This window comes from Furipterus horrens, unplaced genomic scaffold, assembly GCF_987537825.1.
Source record: "Furipterus horrens unplaced genomic scaffold, mFurHor1.1.pri manual_scaffold_11, whole genome shotgun sequence".
Lineage (NCBI taxonomy): Eukaryota > Metazoa > Chordata > Mammalia > Chiroptera > Furipteridae > Furipterus > Furipterus horrens.
The window spans coordinates 19,076,224-19,091,595 of NW_028327181.1; the positions used below are offsets into that span (position 1 = coordinate 19,076,224).

The following is a 15,372-nucleotide window of genomic DNA, read 5'->3' on the forward strand; positions in this document are numbered from 1 at the left end:
CGTGGCTGCAGGCAGGCAGCTGTCCCACACCCAGGGGTGGAACCTGCTGGAAGCAACCTAACTCATGTGTTAGTATAATTAAACACTTAATTCTTACAATGAACACATATATTCTTCCTTGCATTCAGGGAAAACATTATACAAAATTACCTCTGCCTTTCCGAGCTGTGCTTTCTTCTACCCAATACACTTTTGGAAGACCTTTAAGAAGTCGAAGGAGGTAAGGAACCACAGAATCTTTGTGCTTAAAAAAGAAAAAAGATTATATTTAATAAAATCCATGACTGGTAGCCTTTTAGCATAGATTAAACACAAAGCAAAGTATATCCACAGCCTAATCATCTCTAAGATGAACATTTACATGGCGTAGCACCCTTCCAGTTTTCCATCAGCCTAAGTGCCTAAGGGAAAGGCTAAAACCTGCCCTTCTGGAGCTGACTGCCCAGCCTAGCTCTGGCCTCCTCTGCGGGGCCCAGGCCCCAATGAGGGCCTCTCCAGAAGAAGGTGTGTGTGTACATGCACACTCAAAATTGCCTTCACCGAGAGGTGCTCAGATTGCCCCCAAACCCTTCAGTGGGCTCCAGGATCATATCCTTTGGACAGGAGATAATCTCACAGCCACATGCTTCTAAACTTAGTGATGCTTCTGCTTTTTGTTTTTGTTTTGTTTTTATATTCTGCTTCACATTTCCTTTGGCTATTCTCAAATTAAATATTAGATTTTATAGTCATCATTAGCCAATGAAAATTTACTTTCTTCTCATTTCCAAACTAGCCAATCAGCATATAACTTCACAACTTTCCATTACTGGCTCTTTGGGTTGTTTCCCTATTTATAGACGCTTCACTTAAAAATTAGGCAAGTGTGCTGCAGAGAAGGGGAATAGTATTTGACGTTCTGAAATACTGAAAAAACATGTGGTGGTTTTGAATACACGGCTGCAAGTTCTGTGACACTCCTTCCACTGAAGGGTGGAGTTGAATTCACATCTCCAGAAAATGGGCTGCCTAGAGACTTGCTTCTAGTGGATCTAGAGGGCCGTATGCATGGACTGCATTCCCAGGCTAGGTTAGAGAATGCAGTGCAGCTTCCACCTGGCTCTTTCTCAGGACACTTGTCCTTTGAACTCAAGACACTATGGTGTGACCCAGTAACATAGCTCAGGCCACATGGAAAGGCCATGTATATAGACGTGACTTGGCCAAGAGCCCCAGCCAGGGTTAACACCCAGACATGACATGAATGAGGCTTCAGGACATTCCAGATCCCAGCCTTCAAGCCATCCCTGGTGATGCCAAATGGAGCAGAAACAGTGACTCTTCTGGGTTGTTTAAATTGCAGATTCATGAGAAAAAGAAAGTGTTGTATTAAGTCACCAAGTTTCGAGATAGTTTGTTATACCACAACTGATAACCAGAGAACTTTCTTTAGTGAAAACAAAACAATTTCTCCTCTAAAAGGCTAAAAAGGCGCTGACTACAACATGTATCCAGAATCCTAGTGTATTAACAGGCACAGAACTCCAAAGGGCCCTGCAAGGCAGTTACAAAACAGTCACGGAGATGTAAAGTACAGCCTAAGTAATATAGTCAGTAATATTGTAAGGACTATGTATTATGCCTGGTGGGTACTTGAATTACCGGGAGGATCCCTTTATGAATTACATAATTGTTTAACTGCTATGCTGTACACCTGACATTAATATAAAATAATATTGATATTGAATGTCAACTTTAATTAAAAATAAAATTAAAAATATATATACCTAATTGTCAGAAAATATGTATGTGATAAAGAATTCGGTTTTGTATTAAAATATTTTATATCCAAAATGCATAATAAAAATTTAAGACTGAACATATTATTTTGATCTTAAAGAAATGAAAGGCACATTTAACATGTACTCAAACTTAATTTATGTCTATCACCATTTTGAAAAAGATAATATTATATCAAAATTATCTCAAAGAATATCGTTCTTTAGGAAGGAAAACAAGTGCTTACTCCGAGTCTGATTAATGAACATTTTACCTGAGACTGAAAAATCAAGTCTACTCGGGAGGACACACAATTACTTCACAAAAGATTTTAACTAATTTTCTGGCAAACAAGTAAACAAAAAACCCTACCTTTTAACAACATAATTTATTCACACAGTTCAAAAAACAAAATTTCATAAGATGTACATTAAAAAAATCTCATTCCACCTACTGTCCTGCCCACCGCTAACCACCTTTATTAGATTTGTATGCATTCTTCTAGTACTGCTTTAGGTGAACATAAGCAGGTATAAATTTAAATTATACTCACACACCCCCCTTTACACTGCAGAAACACTTTCAATTTAGAAAAGAGTTACCTGAAGATCAGATTCAATGAGAAAAATGCCCAATGCAATCACTGCATCTCTCCGCCTTTCATCTAATTGGAAGATCCCATGGAAATCTACTGGACACATACAAAGCAGCTTCTCAACCTAGAAAATTAGACCAAAAACCCATAGATTAAAAAACTATCACCCCACATTTGGAATAAACCAATACCATAAAAGGCCCAGTGAGTCTATATAACCAATGTCCATTTTTCCAATTTAAGGATCATAAAAAGAACATCTCCAGCTTCTGAAATTATCATATACTGTATGTGCCCTCAAAACACACGCACTCTGAGGGACCCAGGCAGAGGGATACGATGATGTATACACAGAGGAGGTAAAGCACAACAGCTAATAGCCAACACCTGCACTTTGGTGTCAGGCCAGTCCACACACCCCACTTCCCATGGTGCCTACAAGCAGATTACCCACACCTCCTACAGAGACAGTGCCTCCCCTTAAAGCTCTTTAAAAATCAGATGTGTGTAAAGCACTTAAGACGGTGCACAGCACATAGTAAGTGCTCAGTAAACAATATCTATTATAACTGGATACGCCATAATAGTGGTTAGCAGAAAGCAAGCAGGAATAAATCAGTAACTTACTGAATAAGAGGAAAAATCAGAATTATCTTCAAAACAAACCAACAGTAAATATCTGTCATAAAGGACTTACTATAAATAGGAAAAAAGATCTCAATCTTTAAAATCTCTGCTGCAAGAAGCTCTTGAACAAAGTATTAACAAACATCAGGAGGCCCTAACCTTGCTGTTCAGGGTGCCAATCCAGTGATTAGCTCTCACTAGCACTGATATGGACCTAATGGGATGTTTTAATGGCGAAGGGAAGAGTAGTGCTCTACATTTGCCCCCAAAATGCATCAATTTCTGTTGTAAGTTTTAGAAAAAAGGAAACTGCTTTTGTTCGCCTGGATTTTAAAAGCGCAAATACAAAGAGACAACACAGGCCTGAAAGAAAAGCAACTTCTAATCTGAAGAGAGCCAACAGTCTCTGTCCTAGCCTAGCAATGTTCCTTCTGGGAATGACTGTACAGAGATAATCAGAAACCTGGGCAAAGATTATGTGAAATACTTTCATCACAGTGTTGTAAGTAGAACTGAAAATCAGAAATTATCTATTTAACATTAGAAGACTCAATGATTCAACCAATTGATGAAATACTAGGTTGAATCACATGAAATAACTGATATTCAACCATTTTTGAACTACAAAACCAATGCTTTCATAAAGTTTAACCTAATACTACAGACATTAAAAACAATGTTTTTCTAAAAACAAGCAACGACAGAACAAGGCTCTAAATATTCTATAATGTTATGAGAGGAATGATCTGAATTACCATATACAGAAAAAATACTATAAGAAAATATAGCAAAATGTTAATAGTTTTGAAAGGCAGGGTGACCAGTGGCTTTACATTTCTTCTTTGTGCTTTTTCATATTTGCCAAAATATGTTCTAGGGGAAAATATTACTTATATAATCAGGATAAACATCCAGTAAGTTAAAATAAAAAACATATACATATGGGGGGGATAAATCTGTGCTGTTTTGATTAAAATGCTTAGGCAAAAGAGCATAAAGTATAAAGTAGTAATAAGAGGAATGGAAATGTAAATTCCCACTTTTCTTCAGTGTTCTTCCACAAGGATAATGTGCTTCACAACCAGAGGGAAAATAAAATACAAGAAAGACCTGCACACCAATCACAATAAAGTGATCATTTCACAGGCTCCAGCCACTTTCACCAGAGAATCATGTATCTTGAACAGAAAAAGTCTCTTATGAAATATCCCTATAAATAAAGAGATGGAAAGAAGGTAGATTTCTATCAAAATGAGTCAGTGTGATGATGCACAGGACATTGATTAACGAATCAACAGGTAACCAAAGAATATGGGGCCCTGTCAAAGTCCACGTACGATGCCCTGTCCTGTGCAATACTTAATCAACACCCTCCTTGAACACACAGAAGACATACTGGGCCTCTGACCTGGGAGGTAAAACTAATGTGCTAGAAGACAGAATGGAGACTTAGAAACTCATCACAACTGGCACAATCTCATCATTAAATATGGAAAAGATACAACTTTACAAAAAAAAGGTAACCCGTCAATATTCCCACATGACGCACACACACGACACTTAATTATGCTCTCAGTTCCTTTGTCTGTTCCTAGAGATTGCTTTGGGGGGCAGGGCAAGGACTGCTTTCTTTTTCTATTGTATCTAAATCTAATCTTGACAATTTTAAGGGGAGTGAATTGCACATGGATGGACTTTGGACTTAGACCCAGAGTCACATCCTGGCTCTGGCACAGCCCACTCGGGTGACATGCTGATCCTCAGCTTCCCAGTCTACACAGCAGCCCTTGTGGAGCTAGATAAGACCCGAACTGAGGACTCCTTCACAGTACCTGATAAACATTGTCCATGCTACTGCTCTTCAATAATGCCCTCCAAGTGGCTTATATAATAAGAGTTAATCAAGTCAATATGCCTTTAACTCACTATTTACTGGGCACCTATTTTGTGGGAGATACAGCCTTGAGAACTTTGGATGCATTGAAATCAGGCAGAGTAGGCCCTTGCTCTCACTCTAGACCTGAAGAGACCAACCAGGTAAATACTGAGATGAGAGGAGGTAAAAACAAATACAAATTTAAAACAAGAGGCTTAATTCTCCTTGTTGAAATAAGGGAAGCCATTTCCCTCTCCTCCTTTGTCTTTGTTCATTTACATTGAAAACTCACCATTGTACACTCTGGAAATGTACATAAATCCTTTTGAAGACTAGATGGGCAATTTGTAAGCTTTATGACCTGGGAATGTCTTTCTCAAGGACCCGGAATGTAAATATCAAGGGAGATAGCACCCCTATCTTCCAGTTTCTGGGAGAGTAGGAGCCTAACCTCAGTAGACTCCTTGCTCCAAGTTGGGAAACAACCTCCTGTAATAAAAGAGAGAAGTTTGTCTTTCCTCTAATTAAAGCCAGTTAGCTAACACAGACGGTCACTCCAATTAGAAGGTAAATGAACTACATGTGACAAACCATGCTGTCAAGTCTTCTTACCTGAGAACTAGCTATGGTTTACTTTGAAAACATGTATGTGATGGGTTGTAGCTGACTGGTTATATAAAAGAGTGAGATTTCTTTCTGCTTTTGCAATCTCTTAGTGGATTGCCTGTGAGGCATATCATGTTCTGGTTTAATGCTTATTCAGTAATAAAAGTGTTATCTTTCTCTACTACCTTTGTGGAAAGTGTTTCTGGGTTGAGAGATTTTGTTTTTAATTTTCTTCCCCCAACGACAGTGCCTGCAGGACTACTTTCGATGGGGTGCTCAGGGAATGCCTCTTTAAGAAGGTGCCCATTATACTGGGGCTGATTAAGGAACCAGCCAGGACAAATCAGGAAAGAGCATTCTGGCAGAGTCCCCTGGGGTGGCAACACTGTGGGAAAGGGAGAGTAGGGATGCCCAGAAGTCCAAGTGTAAGCAGAGACAACCCTATAGGGCCCCACAGGCCAGGGTGGGAGCTTGGATTGCATTCTAACAGCAACGGGAAACCACAGCCACTGAGGAACACACAGAGGCTTTAACAACTCAAGTTAAGAATCAAGATTTAGCCCTGGCTGGTGTGGCCCAGTGGGCTGAGTGCTGGCCTATGAACTAAAGAGTCACTGGTTCGATTCCCAGCCAAGGTCTCCTTCTTTATGTCAAATGTAATAAATGGATTTCTCCTTGCAGGATAGGTATTCTGTCTGGGTTGGGTTGTGTCTGTTTTTCTGTTTGCTAGTCCTTTTGTTTTTTAGTATTACACTCTTTTGTGGAAACTAAATACTCAGAAAGGGCACAGGCATGCGCTCCAGCAATATCCCAGGATAAGTTTTCAGCATCACGAACATATCTCAACCCTACTGCACATGCAGCTGTCACCATGTCTGATAGAGATATCTGAAAGGAAGCACAGGTTTTAACATCCTTGTCTCCTTTGGACTGCCTGGATACCCCGATTTCAAGCACCCAGGCCTCTGGGCTACTCTGACTTCAGACCTGCCTCCCTCAACTCCCACTCACTTAAAAATATTTAAACAAATCCTTTCTGACAATTTAGAAATTACCCTAAAAGCTGGGCACAAAGTTTTCAAATGTGAAACATAGATAACAAAAGAATAAATAACTTAAGAGAGCTACAAAATGATTCAGAGATGCATGAACCACATTGGTGTGGTAGGCAGAATAATTGTCCCCCAAAGATATCTGTGTACTAATCCCCCGAACCTGTGAATGTGTTACCTTACATAGCAATAGGAATTTAGCAGATTAGTTTAAGGATCTTTAAATGGAGAAATTATCCTGGATTATTTGGGTGGGCCCAGTATAATCACCAAGGTCCTTAACAATAGACAAGAGAGCTAGAAAAAGAGGTCAGAGCAATGTGATCTGAGGGGTGGATCCATATTGCTGGTTTTGAAGATGAAGGAAAAGACCATGAACCAGCAATGTGAGAGCTCTGAGGTGCTATGGAGCCCTGGCCAGATTGCTCAGCTCGTTGGAGCATTGTCCTGTATACCGAGAGGTTGGAGGTTTGATACCCAGTTGGGGCGCATACAGGAGGCAACTGATCGATGTTTCTCTCTCACATCATTTCTCTCTCTAAAATCAATGAACATATCCTAGGGTGAGGATTTAAAAAAAAAAAAAGACATGGAGGCGGGTTCTTCCCTAAAGTTTCCGGAAAGGTACAGCTCTGCCATCACCTTGATTTTAGTCCAGTTGAGACTTGTGTTGGGCTTCTAATCTACAGACTGAAAAATAAATGTGTATTGTTCTAAGCCACTAAATTTGTGGTAATTTGTCATAGCAACAATAGGAAACTAATACAATTAGTCATCAAATATTAACCAAAACTCATAACCTGGCCTGCCTAGCAAGAAAGGTACAAAAATTAGTAATAACATTACAGGCAATATTTAATTCCTTCTTTAATCTTTTCTGTATTTTCCTTAATGAACGTTAACTTCAGAATAGAAAAATATTAATAGTACAAACAGTTTTGCCATTGATAGAAATCTTATTTTTGAAAGGACAATAACATTTATACTCTTAGCGCTCAGAAAGTAAGAGAACAACGTATAATATTTCAATTGAGCCCCGGCTGGTGTGGCTCAGTGGATTGAGCACTGGCCTGAGAGCCTGAGAACCAAAGGGTCACCGGTTCAAATCTCAGTCAGGGCTCATACCTGGGTCGTGGGCCAGGTCCCCAGATGAGGGCACATGAGAGGCAACCACACATTGATGTCTCTCTCCCTCTCTTTCTCCCTCCCTTCTCCTCTCCTTAAAAAAAATAAATAATAAAATAAAAATAATAAAATAGTACTACTCTTTAAAAAGAAATTTCAATGGATAAAATCTAGGTATTCCAAGAACAAAGAAGCAACACAAAGATAATCCGGATCAAATAAGCTAAACAGATGTTTTCCACATACAATGGTCCTACAACTTTTTTAAAAAGACTTTATTTATTTATTTTTAGAGAGGGGAAGGGAAGGAGAAAGAGAGGGAGAGAACATCGATTGGTTGCCTCTTGCAGGCCCCCAACTGATGACCTGGCCCACAATCCAGGCAGGGCCCTGCCCAGGAATCGAACTGGAAACCTTTCAGTTTGTGGGTCACTGCCCAAACCACCGAGCCACACAAGTGATCTTGAAAATACAGTATTCCCTCACTTATCGCGGGTATTATGATCTAGACCCCCCTGTGATAGGTGAAAATCCACGAAGTAGGAACCTTACATTTATTTTAGTACTTATATATATTTCAAGACTTTATAAACCCTTCCCACACACTTATAAACCATTCCCAGTCCCTTATTAACCTTACAGCAAAAAATCCACGATAAATAATTAAATATATTTTTAAAAATCCCGCAATACAGTGAGGCTGCGATAAGTGAACCGCAATATAGAGAGGGACTACTATATTCCACAGCTCTGTGTAAATAAAGCCAAATTTATTAAATTATCTCATTAGCAAAAAAAAACAAAAAACAAGGAAAAAATGGAATGTGACATTGAGCTTTACTTGGTATAATTTCTCTAAAGAAACAGAGAATGCACACAAGTTCAACTACTATACTGAAACGATGCTCACCTGGACCTCAGACCTGAGGACCACTAACAACTCCCAAACACATGCAGGATCATAGATGAAGGGTTGCAAGAGCTCTCACAGAGTCAACTGCCAAACATCCACTTGCAGGCAGATCACTGTGTGTTATTCTATCCTGTGTTAGAGGTTAGGCAGTCTTAGGCAATAGGTTCTTAACTAGGCCTCTCTCTGACTTTTGTCTCTCCCTACTCCAATATCACCACTACTAGCTCATGCACCTTCAAGGCTCCCCACTCCAGTGAACACTTCATGCACACTCCCACCCTGGCAATGAAGGTCCTCCTAACTTCTCCTGAACACCCAGACCCAAATACAACCCTCACTTCTCCCTGCCTGGCCTTTTCCATGGTCTTCACCCATCTGCAACATTTCATTCAACCTGCCTCAACTCTCCTATAAAAATTCTACCTATCCATCTCATGACTCCTGCTTCTCAAAGCCAGACCACACAATGTTTTAAAATTATTTTTTATCCTCACCGGAAGAGATTATTTTATTGCCTTTAGAGAGAGAGGAAGGGAGAGAAAGAAAAAGAGAGAAAAACATCAATGTAAGAGAGAAACATTGTTTGGTTGCCTTCTTACATGCACCCCAACCAGGGATTGAACGCACAACCTAGGTATATGTCCTGACTGGGAATCAAACTCACCACTATTTGGTTCACCCAACCAACTGAGCCACACTGGCCAGGGCCAGACCCCACAATGAGATGTGATCTCTCCCATCACACCTCTGTACTTCTCTTGAGATAATTATTTTTTTACATCTTATTTTGATGTTACTTGTATACTTACCTTCTACTCACTGCAAACAGAACTGTGTCCCCCTAATCAACTGTATTTACTGCACCCTACTTAACCAGAAACTTAATAACTACTTAGTGGACCTAAAGACGCCAGTGTCACAGGGAATTAATGAAATGAGAAGGAAAGAAAAGAAAGAGTACCACTAGAACTCAGGCTTCCTACTGTAGGGTTTAAAACTATATTATGATAATTGTCATATAATCAGTACCAGGCACAGTGTTGGCATGCAATTGGCACTGAACAATTACATGCTGTGTCATCAAATGAATGGAAGGAAGATTGTAAGAAGTGATGTATGACAGTCACTCCCTTTCAAGCCTTACAGTCCACCGAGAGTTACAAAACCAACAAAAAGGACATGACAATTACTGAATAACACAGGTCAGAAACCAAATGATGGAGAGCCCAGAAAACCTGGCACAAGGTCCAGGCTCTGATGTAAAATGCTCTCAGAAACTGAGACTCTTGTGAAAATAACATGTGAAGACTTGAACCCAGGTCCAACAGAAGTTGTAACACATCAGGTAAGGGAGAACCAGTTCTGGTGAGTGCCACTCTCCAAATACAAACAACTAACAGTTAGTGAGCATTTATCACATGTCAGGTGCTAGTCTGCATTATCTCATCGAATCCTCATAACAGCGTTATTAGGTAAATATTATGAATTATCCCCATCCTACGGATTAAGCAACTGAGATACAGAAAGGTCAAAGTCCTAATGCAGAATAAAGCTTTGATGGTATAATTTAAAAATGAAAAGAGAAAATAACAGTGATTTTTTTTCAGAATTTTACAACAAACTAACAAGTTGTTTGTTTTTGGGGGGTTGTTGAGCCTGACATTATAAAAAGTCATTAAGCTCAAAATCACCAGAGAGCCAGGGTTACTCCCATTTACAAAAAGGATCCAGAGGGGCTTTACACAAAACCTGGAGGAGAAAATAAGCCAAGGGACCACAGGGAGGCAACAGAGATCACTAACATAGACTTTGATAAGTTGGTTGGGTCTCACCCCACAAAGAAAAGAGTCACCTGTTCAATTCCCAATCAGTGCACATGTCTGGGTTGTGGATTGGATCTCCAGTTGGGGCATGTGTGGGAGGAAACAGGCTGTTTCCCTCCCTTCCCTTCTCTCTAAAAATAAATACATTCTTTAAAAAAGAGAGAGAGAGGAATTTAGACTGCCAAGGTAAGGAAATGCCAAACCAAGGAGAAAATAAGATGCTCTCACAAGTTGGAGATGAGAATCAGACATAACAGTGGGTGCCAGTAAGGTATTTGGGTCAAAATAAAGCTACAATAATAGCAGTACAAGCTGACTAATTAAGCAATTTTTTTAAAAAGCATACAACTTTTGTTACCTGAAACCTCTGGGAAGAGTCTTTCTGGAGAAACAAAACTCCCTGAGAACTAAAGATAAAGCTCTGAGTATTAGTGGCAGTATTTTTGTTAAAACCATTTTTTAGATCGTTCTTTCTCAAAAGTACTGCTCCTTAGAGAGCATAGTTAACATTTCTAAGTGACACAGAGCTATGAGGATAAACAAAGGTGTTTGTGACATGATGCACAAGAAGCTGCAGGTGCAGGTGGCACAGCACCTGCTCCTACAAGCAGCCCTGGGCGAGGGTTTCATTAAAGATGTTCTTTTGATCATGGGTAGATGACTGTGTGACCTATTTGCATGGCTTTCTACAACATTCAACACGGGCAGCCCCACATGGGCCTTTACACACAACTAATGAGCCACCATTCTTGAGCCCTGCTTGTGTGCCTGGCAGGGCACCGCACATACAATGCACGTCTCTGATTTCTGGCACATCACTTCAACAGGCAGTACTGTACTTCAATGATCAGGCAAGCTGCAGAGTCATGAGGTTCTGATTTTCAGTCCAGCTCTTCCACTTTGTACCTAAGTGACCCCTGATAAGTGACAAAACCTAACTGAAGATCTCTGCCCTTGTATTTCCTTCTGTAAAATGTGGACAAAACAACAAGTATGTGTATATACAGAAACTTGCTTGTGCCTTAAAACTATGCCAATACAGGCAAATTATCTCCCTCAAACCTCAGTTTTCTCATGTATAAAAAGATGACAAGACTAATTTTTTGCAATGTCTGCCCCAGCAATAAAATCCTGTGATTCAAGAATTTCCACGAGCAGCCATGAGGAAATAATAGGACCTAGATTCATCTTCCTGCCATAAAACAACTAGAAAAATAGACAAGTACATAAAACCACTGGTTTCACACACTACCTGGTGCAATACCTGAGAGAGGAAACAAAGTGAGCCTTGGCTTCATACCAGAAGACAGTGAAATCAGAGTATGTTTTCTGACTGCACCAGAAAAATATTAGAAATCAGCAACAAAAACAATCTATAAATCCCCCAAATGTTTGGAAACTAAACAACACACTTCCACATACCTCTGAATCAAAGAAGAAATCATAAGGTAAATAAAAAATATTTTGAACAGAATAAAAAAGAAAACACATTTTACAAAATTTGTGGGATCTTGGTAAAGCAGAATTTGGAGGGAAATTTATATCTTTAAATACTGTATTAGAAAAGAAGAAACATCCAAATTCTTATGATCCTAAAACTACATAATTGTAATTATAAGTTCCCCCAAAAGATCTAATAAGACTATTTTCCTAAGTGAGAAAAGACATCTAGGAAAACAATACCTAACATTCATACAAACTATAATTTTCACAAATCTATTTAAAGTGGTCTTAAAATAGTTCCATCTCTATACTAATCACAATTGACATTTTTATTTTACTTATTACTAATATTTTAAATTCCTCACCAATCTCCTAAAGGCTATAAAATGATTAAGTTGCTTTTAGGATATAGTTGAAAATCGTTTTCATGACCTGTCCTGGGTGATCAAGCCCTGCCCATCTCTTCAGCCTATTTTTGTGCCCCCACCACCACTGCCCCGGCTCCCTGAGCTGCAACCACTTAGCCTTCTTAAGGTCATCAAGAGTCAAACATTTTCCTACCTCTGGGCCTTTGCATAAGCTGTACCCTCTGCTAGGAGTACTTTTTTTTTTTTTTTTTTTTTTTGAGTACTCTTTTCTACACACTTCATTGGCTAACTTCTACTCATCCTTTAGCTGTGTTTAAAATCTTCCCTAATATCTATATAAATAAACATTTTATCTCTCCTCACACCACTTACTTTTTAAAATTGAGACAAAATTCACCGACATCATTTACTTTTGTGGCATTTGTTACCATTTAAAATTATATTTACTTATAATTTTTTAATACTTATTTGTCTGTCTCTCTCTCTCCATGGTAATCTCCATGAGGGCAAGACCATGTCTATTTCTTCATCCCTCCAAGGGGCCTTTTTAAGGGCCTAGCACAGTGCTTGACACACAGCAAACACTCAAAGATTTATATGAATGAATGAATGTCACCATCTTTTGCTTTCATAATGGTATAACTGTCCTAAATCTAGGGTTCTAGACTAGCTCTAAATACAGAAACACCAAGGAAAAAAGAATGACTTCAACAGCAGAGAAAGAGCCTCTCAGAACTTAACAAATAAATGCAAGTGAGAACTGAGGATTTTTCCTCAACACTGTATTTATGTGTCAGTTTATCTCACACATACAAGTAGTATTCTGGTTTGCTTGGCAATGTTCAGAAAAGGCTAAGCATTTTTCCAAAACGCCAAGTTACACAAGAGAAGTAAATACAAAAGCAAATACATATATAAATAAGTCATCAGGATAACTATGTGCATAGATAAATTTCAGCAATTAAAATGAACAACATGAAATAGCTACTGGTGAAAGGGACTGGAAGCAACCACTGGGTACAAAGTACAAACACAGAGAGCAAAAAAGAAAGTCTGCAGTAGTGTCAGAAGTAGAACATTTTTGCCCTGTGGGGGAGCAAATAGCTAGTGACACATCACTTCTGAGACTCCCTAAGGCCATTCATATAAACAATCCAGCCATAATAATCTTAATGCACATCACTCTCAGGTCCTAAAACGTTCAAGGGCGCTTCCCTGTCTCATCAGTTAAATCCAAACTACGTAAGAGGTCACTTGCTTTCTCCTCCAGCCTCATTTCCACTCTTTCCTTTAAATATACTGTTTCTGCCAACCTCTGTTACCTGTTCCTTATTTTCCTCTGTGCTTTGACCTTTGCCTTGCCAACCATGTTAAGCATTTATAAATGCCCACCCTCATCACTTCCAAGCCTTCTCTACTTAAAATCTCAGGGGAAAGTAACTTCCCAGCAAGAGCCCACAACATTTTCATTTTCTTAGAGCATGTTTCATTTTTTTTATCTTGTATTATATTTTTCACATACCTGTCAAGTGCCACAGAGAAAAGGTTTGTGCCCCCCCCCCCAATTATCTGTGCCTCCCACTCACATCCCTGCAAAGTGCAAAAGAGCTAAATATCCTCCCATGGGATTTTTATTGAAAAGCGACTTCATGGACCACCACAGGCTATTTCTGGACAGACAACGGTCCAGCCTAGCACTATAACTGCTGCTACATATTTGTAAATTAGTTGATGATTGGGACTGTGTGCATACCTAGTAGATCCAACTGTAGAAAATAAACTACCTACAGCAAGCACAGCTAGGAGCCAGTATTCAAACAACAGGACTATAAGTATGAAGAGAATGCAGAATTCAAGTTTCCACAGAGCAGAAAACAAGAATATAGCAGTATCTCATACCCATTTCTGCCTTATGGCGTTTTATGATTGTTTATAATTTAACATAGACAACCATGTTCAAATATCATTATCTTGGGATCAAAAGAATAATGTACCCTTTTATGCTTACTGAATTGGCAGAAAAAATTAAAATAGAACATTGGTGACACTATAGACAAATATGCGCAAGGTGTCTCGCTGATGCTGTCCTTTGAAAACAGCTGGGTGGTAAACATCAAGACCCATCTATAATTTAATACAGGTATGGAAATCAGAAGATGACAAAATGCTAGGTATATAAACAAAAAACTCGAAAGTCTAAACTGAGAAATGCTTAAGTAAATTATGGTCTGTCGATGCAAAAATAAATAAATAAATAAATAAATATGAGCTATTTCTGAAAAAAGACCATAAAGTGAATATAACTATATATGAGTAAAGACTAAAAAGGCACTTTAAGAAATGAAAGTTCTGTCATTGAAAAACTATTTTTAAAAAACTAAACTAAAAAAAGAAAAAGAAAGAAATGAAAGTTCTGATGGGATAATGTTATGGGCTGAATTGTGCCTTACCCCCAAATTCACATATTGAAGTCCTGACCCCCACATATCTCAGAATGTGACTGTATTTGGACATAGGGTCTTTAAAGAGGTAATTAGGTTAAAATGAGGTAACGAGGGTGGGCCAATCCTATCAATCTGAGGACAGAGAGAGACAGGCACAGAGGGAAGACTGTAAAGACTCAGGGAGAAGACCGCAATTCACAAGCCACAGAAAGAGGCCTCAAAGGAAACTAACACTGCTGACATCTTCATTTTGTATTTCTAGCCTCCAGAATTGTGAGAAAATAAACTTCGGTGGTGCTTTGTTATGGCAATCCTAGCAAACAAATACAGCTAATGTGGTATGTTTACAGGTAAAGACTTTCTTCTTCTTCTTCCAATTTTTCTTATAACATATTTTAGATTTAATGGTTTTAGCAACACAATACCCTCTGCCGATGCTCAGTCTCTCTCCTCTCACTCTATGGAGGTTCTTTTTAACGTGACCTCACAAAGGAAAGGGAATAAGGATGGAAATTTCTCAGCTGCATCAGGCTGAAAAAAATGCCATTACCATTATTTGTACTCCATGGCAGACCACTCTAAAGGACAGATTGGATAACCATAAACTCCAGAAAGCCCACTGACCTCAGCATTGGGCCACACATTCCTCCAATTATAGATAAGAGTTAACCAGCTCATCTTCTGAAGCACATCTGTCCATGAGGGAGGGTCCACAAGAGTACTCAGAAATTCCTTTACTCTT

The 15,372-nt window shown here is 39.0% G+C and overlaps 1 protein-coding gene across 1 annotated transcript in view; it reads right to left on the reverse strand.

Moving 5' to 3' along the window:
* Positions 1–15,372, reverse strand: part of PI4KA (phosphatidylinositol 4-kinase alpha) — a 99,927-nt gene that overhangs the window by 82,166 nt on the left and 2,389 nt on the right. Inside the window, exons 2-3 of the mRNA XM_090292108.1 lie at positions 2,361–2,477; positions 151–244 (exon numbers count right to left, since the gene is read on the reverse strand). Of these exons, the coding sequence (XP_090148234.1) occupies positions 151–244; positions 2,361–2,477 (211 nt within the window). The remainder of the gene's footprint in view (positions 1–150; positions 245–2,360; positions 2,478–15,372) is intronic.